This window comes from Gallus gallus, chromosome 3 (genome assembly GCF_016699485.2).
Source record: "Gallus gallus isolate bGalGal1 chromosome 3, bGalGal1.mat.broiler.GRCg7b, whole genome shotgun sequence".
NCBI classification, from domain to species: domain Eukaryota; kingdom Metazoa; phylum Chordata; class Aves; order Galliformes; family Phasianidae; genus Gallus; species Gallus gallus.
In genome coordinates this window covers 52,640,086-52,660,038 of record NC_052534.1, presented here as the reverse complement: position 1 = coordinate 52,660,038, position 19,953 = coordinate 52,640,086, and the positions used below count along the sequence as shown (strand labels likewise).

General features: G+C 38.9%; 1 protein-coding gene across 6 annotated transcripts in view; it reads left to right on the top strand.

Moving 5' to 3' along the window:
- The first annotated feature begins 1,649 nt into the window (after positions 1–1,649).
- ADGRG6 (adhesion G protein-coupled receptor G6) overlaps positions 1,650–19,953 on the top strand; it is a 109,626-nt gene continuing 91,322 nt past the window's right edge. For 2 of the 6 annotated variants that reach the window (XM_040697113.2, NM_001031071.3), the window contains exons 1-2: positions 1,650–1,723; positions 7,568–7,668. In XM_040697113.2, coding sequence (XP_040553047.1) covers positions 1,722–1,723; positions 7,568–7,668 — 103 coding nt within the window. In that variant the 5' untranslated portion in view covers positions 1,650–1,721. Of the gene's footprint in view, positions 1,797–1,892; positions 2,156–2,283; positions 2,412–7,567; positions 7,669–19,953 lie in introns of those variants that run through there. The other 4 variants (XM_015284081.4, XM_015284078.4, XM_015284079.4 and 1 more) reach the window with 3 other exon arrangements.

Genomic DNA, 19,953 nt, shown 5'->3' with positions numbered 1-19,953 from the left:
GGTTTCTTCTTTTCCTCTTTTTTGCTCGACTCCTGGGCTCCAGAATTACAGTCACCACTAATACCTTCCGAGCAGGGAAGGAAGATTAAGTTTCCAACATAGCCAGAAGACATGAACTGCACATGAACAGGAGACTGACATCTTCCAGATGCTGTTACCTCACTGTGCGCGTCACGTACACAGTGAGTCCAATATGCCCAGGAGATATTACTTGTAATCTTTGATTGATCTGGACCTGTGCAGCAAGTCCAATATATTTTAGATGCACAAACTTCATTTGTGATGTAAATGTAATCCGCATGAGTACAATAAATCCAGGTCGCAAGAACTTGCAGTTTTATTGCCTATAATACAGTAAGTTTTACCCACATCAATACATTGAACTCATTGCAAATGCAACATAAAGTTGTTTTACATAGACTTTAGACATCCTGAAACTGAGTGGACGGTTGCTACAGAGAGCATTAGGGCGGCTGACTACAGGTCTGGCAGGAGAGGTGACACACACCTGACCCTGTGTCATCCAAGTCTGCTGGGGGGACTCTTCCTGGGACACCAGATCTGGAGACAAGGTAGAAGGCAGAGCAATGTTGCTCAGAAGACAGAGGCCTCTGGGTTGGAGAAAGTCTGCTGTGCTGGCCCTGGGGCTTGGTCAACACTAACCCAGCAGGTCCCATGTCTGTGGCCAGTGCCAGAAAGTTACAACAAAAAGAACAGAATCACAGAAACATTAGGGATGGAAAAGACCACTGCGATTATCTAGTCCAGCTTCAAGAAGCGCTCAGGAACATGTTCAGAAAGCCTACAGCTCTACATTTATAAAGACAGATAGTAAAAATTGATCAGAATGAGTGAATATTAATGTTCAGTATAAAGTTCATGAAAAATTTAGTAATGTTTTCTTTCTTTTTTCCTTACAGAGGAACTTTGCTTGCTTTTAACTGGCATTGCATGCTGGTAAGTTCATTGAATGATTTGCTATGCCAAGTTTTCTCTTCCTTCATCCTTCCTAACCCTGCCAGCCCAGATCCCAAGGAGAACTGTGAAAATTTTTGATCTACTCTGTGACCTTGTGTTTTGCCATGGTTCCTTTGCTATCATTTCAATGCTTTTATCCTCAGCTGTAGCGCAGTACCATGCCCTGCAGTGAAACAAACCAATTCCAGGCCACCAGCACACGGTGTAAACTATCACCTTCCCACAGTGGTGGCCAGGAATGAGATTTGGGCCAGCACTGTGCGGGCAGCACATGGCCTTTCATGCTTTAGAAAACGAGGCAGGGATGCGTCACCTCCGTCTACCTATCTTCCATCCGTAGTGCGACTGGGAGAAAATCCTCACACTTTGACCGCCTCGGGGTCTGGGATACAGCCCGCTGCTCCGATTGCCGCTGGGGCTGTGCACCCCGGGCTGCCCGCAGAGCAGGGGCCCGGGGCTCCGTCTCGGAGCAGTGGAGCGCGGCCCCGGAGCTTCCCCGGGCAGGTCCCGCACGGGGGGGTACCGCGGCTCCGGAGGAGGAGGACGAGGAGCGGGGGGAGGAGCGCTCGGCGCGGTCACGGCCACCGCGGGCGGCGTGTGCGGGGGCGGGTGTGGAAGAGAGGTGGGCAAATAGCGATGACCTTTGCGAGGAGCCCGTGAGGGATCGGGCCAGAGGCAGAGCGAGCGGCGGAGGGGAAGGATGGTGGCTGAGAGCCGGAGGAGAGCCGCCCAGTAATGTCACCATGTAAGTCTCTTCTCCGGACTCTCGTGCGGGGACCGCCGCTCGGGCAGCGCGGATCACCCCTCGGTCGGGCCAGGTAGGCAGGGCTCCCCGCGCCCCCGCCCCGTGGTGGGTGATGAGTAACGTCAGGTCGGAGCCGTGCAGATAGGTAGGGCTGAAGGAATGGGGAAACGGGAGAGTTTCGCGTCGGGAGCGCGGAGGGCAGGACAGCCGCGGCTCTGCCCCGTCCGGGCTCCGGCTTAGCCGCCGGCGTGCCCCGCAGGCTTCTGGGCAGCCGCTGCTTCTTCTCCAGCCCTGTAATCGCTAACTCGGGACTTCTCCGGTCGCTTTTCCCCGCTTGGAGGCAAGTAGCGAAACCTCCAGCTCCGCCGCCGCCGCCCGGCCCCAGTCCCAGCCGAAGAGCCCTACATCCCGGCACCACTGCCGGCCCTCCAGGTGCGGTGGGAAAGGGGCGCCTGGTCTGGGACTAGTCTGGGAAGGAAGCACAGGGAGGGAAAGAGGGAAGGAGGGAGAGAGGGCCGGGAGGGCTCCATCCCGGTACCGCCGCTCCTCCCGGAGCGCACGGCGGGAGGGGAGGCGGAGAGGGGCTCCCGCTCGCTCTCCCGCACGTCCGCCTCCGGGCGGATGCCGTCGCTGCCTCTGGGCCCCTTCCCTCAAAAGTTTTGCCTTTCCCGACACGCTCTTATTGAAGGTAAGGCAAGGCGCTGTCGCCTCCGGGATTGGGCGTTTCGCCGGTGCCAGGTGAGAAGGGAGAGGAGGGAGGACCTGGAGGATGTCAGCGCAGGGGGACGGGGGAGAGTTTCCCAGTAGTTATTATCGGGGAAGTTCAGGTACAAAGGAGGGGGTCCCGAAGAGCGAGCGCTGCGCTGCCACCGAGTGACACAGGCTCAGCAAATGGGTTGCCTGCGACTCGTGAAAGTTCCTTTTGGACGGGAAGCCAAGGCGTTGAGGCGGCTCTGGTGAAGCTGGCGTTGTTAAATCACGGGGCAGTGTCATTACTTTCATGTCATTCAGTGAGGGTGTTTTCAAAGTTGGCTGCAAGAATAATTAAGAACATGTCAGAGTTAACAGGTTGGAAGTTTCGCATGACATTGTGTAATTAAGCTTACAGAAATCCTTTACAGCCCGGGTTTCAAAACTAAGACCCACTCCTTTGTTAATTCACAAGAACTGAAATGTGAATTGTAATCACCATTCACTTGAAGTGATTAAGCTTAAGATCTTTTTGTTTCAACCTATAAGAGAAAAAAAAAATTATGAAATTGGTGTTATCTTTCTTTTCATTTTAAACTGTCAGCAACGTTTTTTTTTTTTTCTTGCCAGCTTTAGACATGCCAGAGACCAAAGAAAGTCACTCTGCCTGGGGCAGAATTCACATCCCACTCTGGGGAACTTTGCCGAAGCCTTGAACAAGGAAGATGGTGTATTCAAATAGCTGTTCCATGATTTGAGGCCATGCAGTATACAAATGAAACGCCCCAGGATTATTCACATTTTATATGTATTTTCTTGCAGAGCACTATACTCCCTATAAGGTGATGAGGTTGCTCTAGCTGACTGCTGGCATGTAAAAGATTTATTAGTTACACGTAGCAAGACTCCCACTAATTTAATCTTTAACTGTGTCGTTACCATCCATTTATGGCTTAGATAAATTACATGTCTATTTTGCTCTTCTGGAATGAATTGTGAATAAGCCCATTGTCTCCCTATGTTATAGGAAATGAAAGTAGCTGTAGAGTGGACTATTGAATTGCATATCTGGCCTTGTCATAGTGTCTACAGTGCCATAATGCCGGTTCATAGAAAAGCTGGTCGTTCTGTAAGACTCCATGGAAGAACACTGTCTAATTATTCTACTTTTTTTTTTTTTTTTTTTTTTTTTTTTTTTTTTGTGGTGTGAATTAAGAGTGTAAAAGGGATTGCTGTTGTGAGACTACATCAAACTGTAATGGAGGTACTACAACTGGTGTCCTAACAGAGCCCCAGTACACTTGGCAACGTGTTGGTTTTGGTTCTCAATCTGACAGTATACTGTGACATGTTTGGAGCTGCCAGCTTGCTATCGGTGGGGGAAAGAACAGTGCTTTTTCATTTAAATTGAAACAAAGTAAGGAAGAAAAAGCACTATGGACTATACTAAGTAATTTTAATTTATCTAGGGTTAAAAAATGAGATGGCCAATTTCAGACTCACCATCTTTAATATGGATTGCTTGCTTACTTAATGTTTTGGTGTGTTTTAGTACATTGTTTCTCTGATATCCCATCTCTCTGTCTTTCTATCATATTAAAAGACAAGAGTACTGCCCAGAGAGGTTGTGGGGTCTCCTTCTCTGGAAGTGTTCAAAGCCCACCTGGGCATTTTCCTGTGTAACCTACTGTAGGGAGCCTGCTTTAAGAAGAGGGTTGGACCCGACGATCCCCAGAGGTCCCTACCAACTCCCATGATTCTGTGATTTTTTTTAATTTTCTTATTTTTTTAAAGAACATGAGGCCTCTTGGTCTTGAGTCTCTTGGACAGTCAGTGCTATTGCAGCAGTCAACCATGCCACAGATCATCCTCTGATAAGCTGTAAACTAGCCCAGAACTGTTTGCTGATTTCTCTATTGAATTATCCCTACACTGTTTGGGTTCTGGTTTAGTCATTAATAAGTGTTACTAATCAAGAAAATGAACCTTTAGTAAATACAAGCACAGTGTGTATGAACAGGTAAATAATATCTGCAACTTTTCTTTTTTTTTTCTTTTTTTTTTCCCAAATTTCTTGCAAGTATTTAACTGTTGCTCTAACTCCTTTTCGTGGCTGTCTGCCATATAGAACTCTTTTAAGAGGTGGATTTTGATATGGAGGAAGCCTTTTTGTTGACAGTTAGCTGACTTCCATTCAAGAAAACAGCTTGTGTGAACAGAGGTATTTTGCACACCACTGTGAGCAATCAGGCTTCTGATTTCTTTTCTTTTAGTCTATACAGGCAAATAAGTGACTTTTTTTGTCAAGTACTGCACTCTGCTACAGAATGTGTATTGTTCTATGGATAGCTATAGGTCTTCCCCAAAGTCTTCTCCAAAAGAAACAGATCTGACTGATGGTGCCTGGATTAGTCAAGTGTTTTGGGAGCATGCTTCTGCGGTGGTCATTCTTCTTTGATAAGCCTTTCATCTTTTCTTTCATCTGAAAGGATATGCTGTAAAGAAAATTATTATTTTATTTTTTTCCTTCAGCAGTGGATGATATAAGTGGAGGATTCAGGCTTGACATTTTTTTACATATTTATTTGTTTATTTTGGTTGGGAATTGTCTTTTTTTTTTTTCCCCAGTGGAAAAGGCTAGATAATTATACAACTGCTATTAAAAAAAAAAAAAAAATCTTTGGTAGTCATTTCTTTCCTGCCCTGTTTGTACTTATTTGTGCACTGCTCCGTTGCTGACTATCCATGTTCTGGAAATCTTTCTTGTCTTGAGCTTTTTGCAAGAGGGAGGGTGAGGAAGTAGACTGTAAACTAACACTGTGGAGCACTGGCTTGTAAGTGTAACCACAATGCAAGCAATCGTTAACAAACAGAAATTGGCCAAATTAAATAATAGCCATGTCAAACTAATGCAGAATCTCAGACTCTTTAAGAAGCACACTGAAGGCAGTGTGGCTAGATAGATGTATTCCAGACCTAGGCAGTAGAAAACCTATCAGCTTGTTTTTTCCACGTGAGCTTACGGAGACACCAAAAGTGATTGCAGCAACACAAAGAAAATGTACCACTAAGATAAAAATAAACACATATTAGTTCTGAATTTTAAAATTTTTGAAAATTTTTGTGATTGTTTCCTTTCCCAGTAACTTCTGCTATGTATGCTCAAAAGAAAAATCCAGTAATGTAGTCACTTCCTCAAGCTTTCATCAATAGATTGCTATGCACCACACTAGTGCTTATCTTATCAGTCAATGTAAACTCCTTCTGTGGAAACAACAGTATTCTTCTATATTTCTTCCATATCGTACTATGACCTTCAGCATCTCCATTTTATCTCTCTGTGAGGTGTATGTATGCAAGTTGTATCTGTTCATAAGTGGGTATAACTGACTACATGTTTTAAAAGGGTTTCTGTTCAAAGTAAGTTTTCTAAATTAATATTACGAGTATTGTGGATTTATGAATTATTTACATTGAACAGTGCCCAAACCTCAGCATTCTGTTGTCTGAGATTTCAATGGGGATTTATAGGTCGTTAAGTTGAGGACAATCATTCTATTGTTTGATAATCTGGTTATTTTCTGTGTCTGGCTTCATCAAAGAGATTCTTATGTTTCAGAGCCCAGTGCATTCAGTGCTTGTCTTTGACACTTGTTAAGTTTGACTTTACAATATCTCAGAGGAATAAATCAGCTTCAAATCCCTAATTTGATACAACTTTCCAAAAAGAGCTGAACTTCTTTTGTAATCAGATGCTTTTGCCACATAACACTGCACTGAAGTGAAATCCAACTGACTGCAGCTCTCTGTTGAAGTGTCATTTACCTGGGCCCATTGGCATCTAGCCCATAGAAGTGGTTTAATGAACTTTTAAAACTGAAACATTAGTTGTTCCTTTACAGTGGTTTATCTTGTTGCTTTAGGTTTGGCTTGTCTACATTACAGAGCTCTACTTTAGGAAGAAACAGAAGCCAATACTGGGAGAAGGTTTACATTTGCCCTCAGGTTTCACTAGCAATTTCACAGCAATGTCTGTGGAGTGGAAGACTCTTTTCCTAAGTTTAGGAAAATGATGTTTTCTTGCCACTGAATATGAACTCCTCTATACTTTCACATTTCTGCCTTGATATTTGATACCAGTGGCCCTTGCAAACATACCTTCTTCCTTTCTGTATTTCATATGCAGTGTTCTGGAAGATATTTATGTTCATCAGTGTGAGGAGGGTAACAATTTGGTCAAAGTAATATGGTTGTTTGGTGATTTGTTCTTCTCTTTTGCTCTCTGCTAACTTGTTCAATAAAATGAGACAGGAGTGTAATAGGGAACCATTCGTTTTGTGTATGTGGTTAAAGCTCTGATCATAATCATTGTAGATCTTCTTTCTTGCTTCTCCTTCGGCCCCTTATGGAGGAATTATTTTGATTTAGCCATTAAATGTCATGTGCACTTCAAGGCAAAGGAAACTGTAATTTCAAGTCATAAATAATAATGGTTTTTATTTAATTGCAGGTTTTTATTAAATAATAAACATGTTCCTGACTTCACTGGTAGCAGAGCTGGACAGCACCCTAGATTTTGGCAAAAGTTTCAGTTGTTGGTGGAAGATATTCTAGCTATCAAAAAGCTAGCACTAAAAGTTATGGAAGGGTTGATTGAGAGTGTAGGCAAATTCTTGCACCTCATCTTCACATAGTTAATAACAATTGTGTGTGTGTGTGTGTATGTGTATATATATATATACACACATATATTTAAACAGCATAAATATTTGTATACATAAATTATGTAAATAGTAAAATAAAACTTTGCAATCTCCAGAAAACCAAAACCTATCTTAACTTTTTCTAACTGTAGCTGTAAGGCTTGTTTGATTCTTTTTGTGAAATATCACTTTATCTGTCAGGTCAGAAACCCAGTGATGACCAGCCTTCCCCCTCATCATAAATTAAGGACCAGGCAACAACATTTCTGACTCTTTGTAGGAAGAACAGATATTTCTGTGTGTTTTCAAGCTGTACAAGGGCCAAACAAAATTTTCAAGTTTTCAGCTTTACTGAATGCTAATTACTAGATTGACTAGGAACAGCATTTTCTTGTTTTCTCATCTTATGGAAAAGTGTCTTGAATCGTTACTTGTTTTTTTTATCCTACAGGATGTCTCACATAAATGAAATGTGGTGCTGTCACTGGAAATGGAAGCTGCAGCACTGTCTCTACTTGTTTATCCTGTATATTATATGCATGCAGCAAGCAGGTAAGTTAGCAAATTATCTTCTTGCTTAAATAAATGGTCCAGGCGCCAAAGTCCGATGACTAAGGATTATGCTTACGCATGACTGAATTATGTACAGCATAACTTTTTGATGAAAGTGGTGCATTATAATTATTGGCTGTGCTTTGATAGGCTCTCATATTTACTGCTACTCTTTAATTTTGTTGTTATTTCTGTATCTTTTTGCTTTTTTATTTGTTCTTTTTTACTTTGAATTCTTACCTTTTTTCTTGTTTTGCTTTTACCTTGTTGATACCTACCTCTCTCTTGAATTTATTGTGGCTGCAAAACAACTACAGTACGTTTACTATCTTTAAATTCTTTTATGAATCAAATGATAGAAACTTGTCAGCAAGCTATATGTACTGAGCAGTCAATTTAAACTTAACATCATTTTAGGCACAGAGTAATGTAACACATCGTGACTGTTTCTTTAAACATATGAACAAGAGATTTCATTTACTAAATGTATTTTCCTAACCACTAGAGTGCAAAATATTTTAGGAGCTCCAGCTGTTTTACTGGAAAAAAAGACTGGAGTTTATTCTGGAGCAGACGAAAGTTTTGGAGCAGCTTGTACTGCTCAGCTAGTTCCATATCTGATGGGTAGTTTTGCTGTTACAAACTAGCTATTGGAAAAAGGATGTTATATATAGAAAGAATTTCTAGCTTGACACTGTTTTTTCTCTAAATAATGTGTACAGGGCTTTTTGATGTTTGAATGTAGTGGCTGTGCAGTAGCAGTTTCCAGCTTTTCGTCACTTAGATATGTGTTTTCCATCTCCATTAAACTGTTTAGCCAGGAATGTACATTTAGGACCTGACTGTCATCAGCTGGCTGATGGCCTCTCTGTCCCTGTGATCCTGTAGCTGCATTCCTCATCATAAAATAAGTCAGCAAAAACTGCTGTAATCTACAGCTGCTGTGAGCTACTGCCTGGTGACTGGCACATTAAGGCCCAAAGACCTTTAGTCTTTGCTAATTTTCCTTGATAAGAATATGGTTATAAAAAGTGCAGACAGTATAGCAAGAATAAATCCAGTGAGCAAGAAGGCCCCAGTCAGTATGCTGGGAACACTAGACATCCCCAGGTTCAATAGACAAATGTGTTTGCTGTTCAACAATGAAAAGAGATCATAGATAGCTTGCTGTTAATACTCGACTGAAATGAAAAGGAGACATTCACCTCTCCAGCAACCTGCCATTTGGCAGTACTTGCCTGCAGACCCTTCGGTTTCATGTTTCCTCTTTTTTTCTTTTTGTTGATGTGAAAGCATAGGTTATAAACTACAGCTCCAAAATGTGTCCTTTTCATCTGTTCTTTTTAATAGAGCAAGGCAAACAAGGCAGGAAAGAATTCTTTTTTGTGTCCTTAAAATGTATCGTTTTGGCTGTGTGTTCATATGGTGTCTATAATCTCCCTGGTTCCTTAAGCTTTACTGAAGTTACAGAAGAAATATTGTAAAACCTGATATTCACCCAGCTTAGCTAGTGAGCTGTAAGCTTAGAAAGCAATTGGGGCTTATTAAGCTTTGCCTAAAGGAGGTTACATACAAGTGGGGGATTAAGATGATCAGATACAGGTTTTATGGATTATTTATGAGGCTATTCATAAGGAAAAGAATATCAGTCATGCCGTGACATGGAAAAAATGCAAAAGCAATAATTGTATGGTTTAACTTTTGAAGAACTGCAGGACTTGGCTCACTTTCAGAAACAAAGATTAAGAGAAGGATTGCACAGCAGAGAACCTAGAGTAGGAGTGAAAAGTGTTCAGCTGCAAACTGATCGGTAGGGTAAGGCAGTGAAGAGTAATCCCAAACTATAGATCTGATACCTCTGAGGAGCTGATGGGTGGACTCTGACACTCTACACAGAAATAATAAATATTAAAAATGATAAAAATAAAATGTCAGCTGCCTGAAGTATTGTGGCGTATTGGTTGCAGATTGCGTGTTGTTATGTGGGGTGAAGATACAGATGAGATCAACAAGCAGCTTCACAGGTTTCTGTTCCTGTCTGTGGTAACAGTGCCTGGTAGCTGTGACTGAGCCACTTAGCTCTGCCTGTTCCTTTATCTGTAAGATCAAGTATACGTCTTTCCTCCCTTGTCAAAGCTTTGTCCATCTTCCAGTGAAAGCACTGAAAAGAAGCTGAGGTATCACAATGGTGTTGTTTTAAAGAGAAGTAATTAAAACTCCTTTTCTCTGAGGTTCAGACATTCCTAATCCATTTGTTTGTTTGTATATTTTGATTGTTTCACAGAGCTCAAAAGGTAGCAAAATAGTGAACGCAGTTCTGTAAAATGGAACAGGTACAGACAGAAGGAACTACGAGTTTTTGTTCTAGAGTAAGCAGAAGTGATAATGTCTAAGTTCAAATATTTGAAGAGATGGCTGCAATGGGAAGGAAGAGTGATCTTTTTAGACAGCTGAAAGGGCAAAAAATAGAGATTTAAATTACAGTGAGATAAATGAGGGGAGCAAATCTTATCAAAGAGTAGGGACAGCAGTGGAATAGACTGCCAAGGCAGACTGTGGAATTTCAGTCCTTGAAAATGTATTCTAATGCCTGCCAGACATGATGAAAATCTCAGTGTTCTTCCTTCGGGGACTGAGAAATAAGTTAGATGATTTCCAAACTTCCCCAATTTCTGTATTCCTTCCTTTCGTCTTTGCCCCAGAGAGTTCTGTTTTGTTTCAAATTTTTGGGAATGAGAAGATTCAATGGAAATTTCACGTCTCAGATTATGACAGGGATTTTGCTATGCCTACAAAATAGTGTTGGTGTTTGCATTTGTGCCTCAGTCATTTTTGTCTGAAACAAGAAAGGAGCACTTCAGTGCAGAAAGTAATAATTGATTGCCTCAGATACATATAACTTCACAGGTTAAGTGCACCTGCAATGGTATAAATGTACTTACAATTCTTATTACTCAGTTTCTGCATTACGGCCCATGTTGCTGTTATCACAGCATTATTATGACTGTAGCTTGTGTAAGTGAATGCTTGTGCTGTTGCTCATCCATCAGTAAAGTGTGTTGGTGTCAGTAGTCCTCAAGGTGTTTTTAATCAATCTTCAGGGCCTCACTGAAGAGTATGTTTTAATTCCACCGCAGGCCCTAAAATTTTCATGTCTCTTTAATTCATCAAGAAAAGATAGGTGAGATGAGAGTAAATCTGAAAGCAGTCTCTTCTCCCACGTGGCTGATAACTGTCCCCAGTATGGAATCGACCCTATCTATTCTGCTCCTTGATTGGGCCTGCAGAAAGTTGAGACCGCTCACAGTCCTGGGAGGGTTTCTTAGAAACTCTGTGGGTTCAGGAGCCATCTGAGAGGTGGGGGAGGGAGATTGATTGGAAGCATTGCTAATGCCACCAGTGCTAGCAGCTGTTTGTGAAAATGGGTTTTATCTGGAACTGCATTGGGCAGGAAGCATGTTTTCTCACCACAGCACTGAATCTGCCTTCTGCAGACAAGGGCCAAAGATCCTATCACTGAGCAAACGATGAAATAATTGCCAACACATTCGCTTATCTCCCTCTCTCTTACCGAGACCTTAGACCAGCCAGCCAGTGTGACCCTGGCATATGGTGTGGAGGCAGGGAATGCTTTTCCAGCATTATCACTGACAAGTTTTTCTCTCGGGATATCTCAAGGGTGGGAATGTGTGCATATATATTCCTGCTAATGATACCTAGAGTATTGTCACTAACAAAGGAGTGGCAATTTGCATTTCTGAATATTATGAAAAACTGAGGAAACCTGAAAAATTCTGAATTATTCAGTTTGTCAATTCCTTTCCTTGCCTAGGCATCTATATGTCACATGAAATTAAGAAGATTATCAGGGGAAATCTGGATATTTAGTGAATTGCTGCAAAGTGTTTTTGTTCTGTCCCCTTTCCCTGTCAGTTTTCTTTTGAATTTTAATCTAGTTTAAGGAAAACAAATCAAAAGTAATTATTTATGTCTTGTTTAATATTTACATTCCTGCTGGCTTGAGGCATGTGTTATTCTATTCATTTAAGTCTTGCAGAGAAAAAATGACTAGTTACCTTTCTTGTATTTTCCTTATTTGACAGCTTATTTAATGCAAAAGTAAATTACTGTTGGAATGAATTTCACAGGAAGCTGCCTCTCATTCTCATTACCTCTGTTTACCTTTTTAGCTCTTTTTTTTTTTTTATGATGATGATGTGGGTAATTCTTTTTCCCTGAAGTTTTTAGACCTCTTCACATTAACCATAGTGATATCCCTTTAAAAGCACAGTGATTTTCCTCACCTGCTACACAACTGTAAGCCAAAACCAAATGGAATATGTTCAAACGTCACAGAAATTCAAAGCTGACTAGGCCCTTGCTGCCTAGATTCTCTGCACTCCTTTGATAGGTACATTCTTTAGCCTAAACTTTTTCTCTGAAGAATATAACTTGAAAGAAAGAATATACCTTTCACTGAAGGTCACATCTTTATGACCTTTAGATTGTAGAATCTATTCATTATGTATTTTTTCCCCATTTTCTTCTTTACACTGTTAAATGACAAAAACACGGGGAATTTTTTTTCAATATCGTGTGTGACAATGGTTGAGAAAGAATCTACCTTAGTGATATACATCCAACAGCAGAATCCAAAGTGACTCGTGGCCAACTGGACAGTACTTTACAAAGGGTTGCATCTGTTAGAGGTTACTATGTAAAGAAATTCATTCCTTATAGTTTTTGTCTGCTGTTCTGAATAAAATTAATGAACATTTTTGAACAAAATAAAAAGTCTCATTAAAAGACTGAAGTTTTGAAGAATGTCACTTTTCTCTTTTTGATTGGTAACATGAAGTGGTTCAACATGAAGTAGAATACTTTTCCCGATGACTGCAGGATATATATATTTCTATGTGACAAGCGTTTTAATATGTATTACTGTTAATACAGTGTGATTAAATTGGTTGATTTTTATATGTCAGCAGACCTTTCAGAAATGTGTGATTACTCCTGCCAGTCAGCATTTGTCAACAAGAAGTGCTGATCTTGCAGGTTTTGCATGCGTATTATAAAATCTCTGATTGTTTCTCTATAATCTTGCTTACTTAATGTGACCTTAAGTGATTTGTATCAAGGCCCCAAATATCATTATCTGATAACTGAAATGTTAATATCTGCCTTTTCCTCACAACTATAGCACAGAGATGTCTGAGATAGGCATACTTGCCCTAGTATAGTATGCACAGGTATTATTAAAATGGAGAAAAATTTATAACTTTGATTTTACAGGAATTTGAAAAAAAATGTTGGAATTTTAGCTACAAAGGAATAAGTATTACTACTTAGAAAACTCAGTACAGGGAAATGAAATGTGTAATGCAAAGTTTCTGTTCTGCTTACATAGGCAGGACCCCAGGCATCATTTACACTAATTTTATTGTTCTTCTGTTAACTTTCCACTTTAAGTACAACTCCAGTCATACACTTTTGATACCCCTCTGAACTTGTTATTCTCGTATGTCTCTTGTTTCCTCATCTTTCATTTTGTTGTTTTTACCCTATTGTCTGTCCTACTGGACAGCACCAGCTTAAGCAGTATGCTGAATGTTTTCAGTCAGTTACTTTGAGAACAATTACCAAAATTGTTTCCAGATTTCATCCCTTCAAGCATGCTCTCCAATTCCCATTTGGTGAGTTCTGTAGCTTCTGAACATCTTTTAAGTTATTTAGTAGTTTGTCCAAATTTCAGTGTAGGAAATCGTCACTTTTGACAACAGAGGCCACCACAGTTGCAAAAAAACAGCTATATCAGTTAAGATGTAAGATATTTCATATTTTACAGACATGGCAGCATGTCTTATTTCAGAGAACATTTTTTGAAACCTCTTCTAGACTGAAGAAGCATTTGTTGGAAAATATTTTGGGCTGTTAGAGAAAGAGTGACAGGAAGTTATTTCCCATTCTTAAGAATACCCCTGAAGTATGTCGGCTGTTTCCCAGTACATTGTAAAATGATGGCTTTTTAATGCTAAAAATCTGCAAGAGATAGCTCTAGCAGAACCTAGGGTAGAACCGTGAACAGACTGTCATGCAGCTAACCTAATTTTTGAAAAGCTTAAATGCAATCCGAGTTTTTCTAGCTCCAGCTTTGTCCCTCATGAATATGCTTCTTAATGGGTGTGAGACAGAAAACTGCAACTCCCTTTTGCGAACAGAGTTTGTTTTGTTCAGAGTGCATGCTCTGGCTTCTTGCAGTTCTTCTAATGAAGCACTGTACAGTGACAAATCCATACTATGAAGCTGAAGTCATTTTTTTTTTTCATCAGAACTTACTTCATAGGTGAAGAAAAAGACCTCATGGTTGAAGTTATCACAGAGGCATCTGTGCAAGTGATGCAGTCCTGAGTGATTTTTGTTTTGCTTTGTGAGGAGCAAAGGGAAGTGTGTTTGTTTCTCCTCATCTTGAATTTACAGGAAATACTGAGAAGCAGGTTTAAATTTTAAATCTTATGCTACTACTCCTTCTATTTCTGTCTCAGTGTTTTCCAGTTCCAAAGTATGTTAGTGATATATCATATAGTACTGTAAAGAAATGGGAAACATGCTAGGAATTCTGAAATCAGCTTGCCAGCTGAGTCATTAAATGTACACAAAGGAACACCAATAATGTGTCTTTTGTACTGGAAGCTAAAATAACTAGGAGGTTTTGTGCTGCATGTTTATATCAGTCTATCCAATGTTTTGAACACCAAACCCCCCAGATTGTATCCAACTTATCATGGATTTTAACTTTAGTTTTAAGAATTGTTGTATTTCAAGAAATCGTATCTGTAATATACAGATAGCAACAACAACGACAAAAGGCCATAATGCTGGTGTTGAACAAAAGCATCATTTGTACAAGTTAAGAATTTGTGGGTTTAAAAAATATAGTTTTATAATAATTTTTAAAAGAAGCATAAATTAAAAAACTATGAAATTCAACCCTTCGTTATGCAAACATGGTTTATCGGATTTGCTGCATGCACCAACTACTCTAGTTACAGTTTATTGTATAACTAGTTTATAAAACACAGGCTTTTCCTTTTATTTGACCTGTCATATTTTGGCTGTTTATTGTTTCTATGCTGTTTTGTTCAGTATTTTGATCTTATTTTGGATTGGGCATGCTTCTGCTAAAATCTTGTCTCTTGAACAGGCAAAGATACCATATAGCAGCAATGCCAACAGCTAGGTCTTCCCTCCATCTGTCTCAGTACACAGAGAATTACTATTCTGTTAAACTGATTATTTAATGATGCCACAGACAAAGTGCATTTAACCCTCCTATGTTCATAGAAGAGTTTCAGTGGAAGGGAACTGTTTGTTGCAGAGGAGTTGGACTAGGTGACCTTTAAGGAACCCTTCCAACTCAAATTATTCTGTGATACAGTAACACGTTTCTCTGGTTGCTGACACACAGCAAACAGAAGGTTGTGCTGAGGATTAAAAAGGCAAATCTCTGTGTGTGTGTGTGTGTGTGTGTATACTCCCTCTAATATAAGGTGTTCAAATTTTTCACATGGGTAATATCATATGTGCGGTGTCTAAATCCCTTGCCACTCATTAGTAGAGCAAAAGTAACCTGGAAATAATACATGTCTGGCTTAGCCAGTTGTCTTTTGTTTTGGAGGTTTCTTTCCACACCGCCTACACCATCCTATGGTTGTCGGTGGTGCTGATGTACATGATAACACATAATTCTCTTTTAGGCAGCTCAGCTCCTGTGGTTGCTGATTCCTTTGGCTATTGCTGTCTATAAAGGGATCTGACGTTGATCTGTATTACTTGATGATACGACACTGTTGAGTGACTGGCAATTGGATTATAGCTGAACTCAAGATCTGGGGAGAAAAAAAATATGCACATTTTCTTGTACTTGTCTGCACAGATATTTTCTGAATAATGCATCATACCAACAGAATGTATCAGATGCTAGTCCAGTTTATAAATATACTGTTTTTACAAACACTTATCTTAATCAGTTTTCTGGTGTAACAAATACTTGGAATTTGAAGGAATACAATTACAATAGTTTTAAAAATTCATCATATTTTCTTATTTCTAATATAGTATTTTTTGTTAGCTTTTTTTTTTTGTAAAAGTTAATGAAAAATAATTTTCCTGCTCATAACAAGATTGAAAATATCTTAAATTTATAGTTAGCATACCATTTACTTTTTCATATTCTCCGGATGCTAAAATTGAGGCAGATGTAGTTTTGAAATAGTTTATATATAGGAATAAGATATAATTAAACACTTCAATAAATGTTTAGCTATGTATAGTCTGAAGGTTCCTCCATTCTAAGTGGGCATAATACTGGGTTTTACTTGGTCCCACTGAAGTTAGAGCAAGTTTTATTGTGCTCTTAAACAGGAGCCAAGATATGATGCTGTTGAACGCTTTTGAACATCCCTCATTAAATGTCCAAACAGAAACTGATTGGAAGTTGATATCTTATTCCAACTGTGTTGTTATATTAGAGGAAGCCAAAGTTTTATCTCATGCCTTTAAAAGATTTAACTTGCAGGGTGCTGCAGCACTGCTATTCAGAGTGTAGAAGGAAAAAGGCTTGAAGAGTGAAAGAAGAGTTGCTGTATACACTTGGCAGCTATTATGTGTTATAACTTGTGGGTTTTGTCTGCACATTGCTCTGATCTCACCCAGTAATGCTTGAAAGGCAAGAGAGTTTTGTATTGTGTTTTTTGTCTGTGTAATCCCCATGTCATGTGAATCCCAACTTGGTACTTAAGAACTCACTTGAACTCCAGCAAAAAAACTCTCTCAAGAGTACAAGCTCTCCCAAAAGCACTGATATTGAAAGACTTCCTCTTTCAACACTCTTCTGACTTTATAAAGGACTTCACAATTTGTTGGAGTTTTGAGCACCTCAGATTTCCAGTTGTTCACTGGGAAATGAGCATTCTCAGCAATCTCAGAAGCTTAGTTAAGGAGAAGACAGTATTTTTGCTTTATCACCCTCTTTTCAGCTAGATTTATTGGATCTTATTGGTGATCTGTAATTGGCAGAAACAGTTAAAAAATCACAAGAATCCAGATAGCTACAGTTGTTACTACCTATCTATCTATAATCTGGCTGTGGTTTAATGCACATAGAAGAAAGCTTTCATTTTCCTCTTTAAGTTGATTGTTTTCAATTAATTTAATTTTCAATTAAAGTGGCATGAAAGATACTTTGAGGTTTCATAATATTTATACTATGTTTTGTGTATGTTTTTAGAGAGAACAGCCCAGCTTGGCCAGTTCTAATCTTTAGGGTGAAGTCTGCAATGCTTATCTTAATAAGCTAATGTGTTTATTTATTTGAGATATGTGAAAATCTGATGAAAAGTACACTGTTAACAGGGATCAAGACAAGTTACCAAAAAAATTAAAACTTAATCTTTTAGCAATACATACTGCTTCACATTTGATTGCTGTCAGCTGTCCATTATAGAATTCCTCATAAGGAATGATAAAAAGAGATGGCAGGATGGAAAACAAGCACTTTTTTAAAGCAAGAAGGGTCTTAAGCTAGAATCTGATCACCAAAAGATGAACTCTGTATCACAAACATTATTTAAATGATGAAAGCTGATGAAAATTAAAGGAAGTTTTTGTTTTGCTGAGAAGCTCATTCGTGGTACTTATAATTTTTTCATTATTGTTTGTTGTAGTTTAGTTGTCTTTATGTTTGTAGTTCAGTTTTTTTATCAGGCTCTCATAACAATTCTCATGAATGATCTTCATTATTCCTTTAACATAAGTGCTCATAAATGTATAGCACTGGAACATAAACTTAGAAGTACGTATACAAAAACTGATAGTAGCAAACTTCATTTGATTTTCATGGTATGTAAGCAGATTTTACATCACCACAGTAGTTGATGTATTCAAACACCAATTACCTGAAGTGCAAGGAGTTAATTTATGCCATTAGATGCCACTGTTGGGTACACTTGCCAATTTGTCAACAACAATGAACTGGCCGGCATGGGCCAGTATGCCCAGTCTGGGCATTGATCTAGTAAATATGTATACATATGAAATTTTCTTGGAGTTATACTGCATATGTAAACGTAGAGTTTTTAGTAAGATTAGCAATTCACTTTCTATTTTTCTGAAATTATAATGACTCTCCATGAGAATTGTCCCCTTGAAGTTATAAACGTTAACGAATAGTGCTTGTGTTATTTTATTATTTTCTCCATGTAGCACGATGTTCCATAAATTTACTAATAGGAGTTAGCATCATTAGAGGTTCCCCGAGATACACTGTTTGATTGTACAATTGGCCATTCCCCTGTGTTCGCATACTGTCATAAATAATGATGCTTGACTTGTCCTTGATACTACTTAGAAGTTAATGTTGATGTTAATCAATATTAATCACATGTATGATGAAAACATTTCCATAACCAAGACTAATTTAAAAAGGCCTATAAAATAGCATATGTCATTATGCATCTTAATCATTAACATAGCAAACTTTTGAGCTAACCTTCTGGAACTGCTAAGGGTAAACATCCCTATGGAAACACATGTGAGTATATTTGGATTGTGCAGGTGAATTTCCTGTACTGTCTGTTGAATGCTGACAGACTTATAAGTCTAGTCCAATGGCATAGTGACTTTCTGCACACTTGAGATTAATTATGTTCTTTAGTATGGGATGCTTTGGTCATGGAAAAATGTATCCATATGACTGTTTCCTTCTTCATTGTGACAAAACTTGTAATCATCAGAAATATGGGAGATGTGGGAGAATAACCAGATTCTCAACTGCATTGGGAAATCTAGACAATTTCAGCTGTTCATTTTTCCTTGTTTTTTTTCATTTATCTGTAATTTATCTCTTCTAGTTATGTAGTCGGTAGCTTTATTTCTGAAATTTCACATGCTATTAAATGTCTCTTACTTGTCTGTTGTTGCTATGAAATAGTGTAACCTTTCTTTCCTACCAATTCTGACAGAATAAGATCTTTTAGCTTTCTTATCATTTCCTATCACGTGTAGAGGTGAGAAAAATATTGGGATTCAGATAGTGAACCAAAATAGAGGATGATAATCTAAAATCTGCAATTCTTAATACTTCTTTTGAAATGTAAGTTACCTGTGTGATGGAAATAAAGGCATAAACAAGTGGTGTAATTTTCCTCTGATTGTCACACAATCGCTTTTTTTCAAAGCTCCGTTTATTTTACAGAGAACAAAATCTTATGAATAAAATAGTATTAAGAAAATACTAAGGTTGGAAAGACAACAATTCAATAACCTGGAAATAACAGCATCGAACAATTGCATTTACATCTGCAATTTTCAGTTTTCAGATCTACCGTGATGATATAGGTTTTAGTTACAAACTTACCTGCTTTTTGTCATTGGTCTCCACTTTCTATAGAGCAGACTTGCTAGAAGGAAGAAAACAATATTGTTTGTAAGGATTTTGCTTAATGTGTACCTAGAGCTGGAATATGTAAACTAAATGAGGCACTGGATTACAAGATCTCATGGCTAGGTTGTTTGAATTATGTCCTAGAAGACTAAATGCTCTCTGAGTTTTGCCAGCTGGGGATTGCTGGGCAAATTGTTTCCATGGCTTTCTTTCATGTGCCTCATTTTCTGAACCTAATCTGAAGCTGTGTGAAGAATTTACTCTTATCATTTCAGCTGAAGTGAATAGGCAGTATGTTGACAATATTAACATCTATATAAGGCTACAAATAGTGAATATATCAGGTCCTGTGTGTCTGAAATTATACACCTAACATCAAAGGACAATTCTGATCTTGATATTCCACAATTCCCTTTCTATAAAAAGAAGTTAAGAATCCTTTTTTCCTCACAGTCAGATTATAAACCTTTAATGAATGACTCTTTGAGAGACATTCAAATGTTTCTCTAATGAGCACAACAGAAGAGGTTCTGAGGAAATTCTGTCTCAGGAGAAGATTTGAATTGCCTCAAGGCTGAGGGTCATACACTGAAGAATGAAGGTAAAGCAGGCTTCTGTAAAGTTGCTTACTGCATGAGATTTGTTCTTCCTGTGCACTGAATGAGGTCCTGCAAAAACAGTAGTGTGTGATTATGTAATTGAAGATATTTTTTTTTCAATTATCTACGTACAAAGGCCAAACAAAGGTTAACTCTGGCATTTCCTAACTTCAGTGTCCTTGATTTTGCAATCCTAATAATGTCTGCATGTTCCTGGGAGTGGTTTCTAATGTTGGTGCGTATATG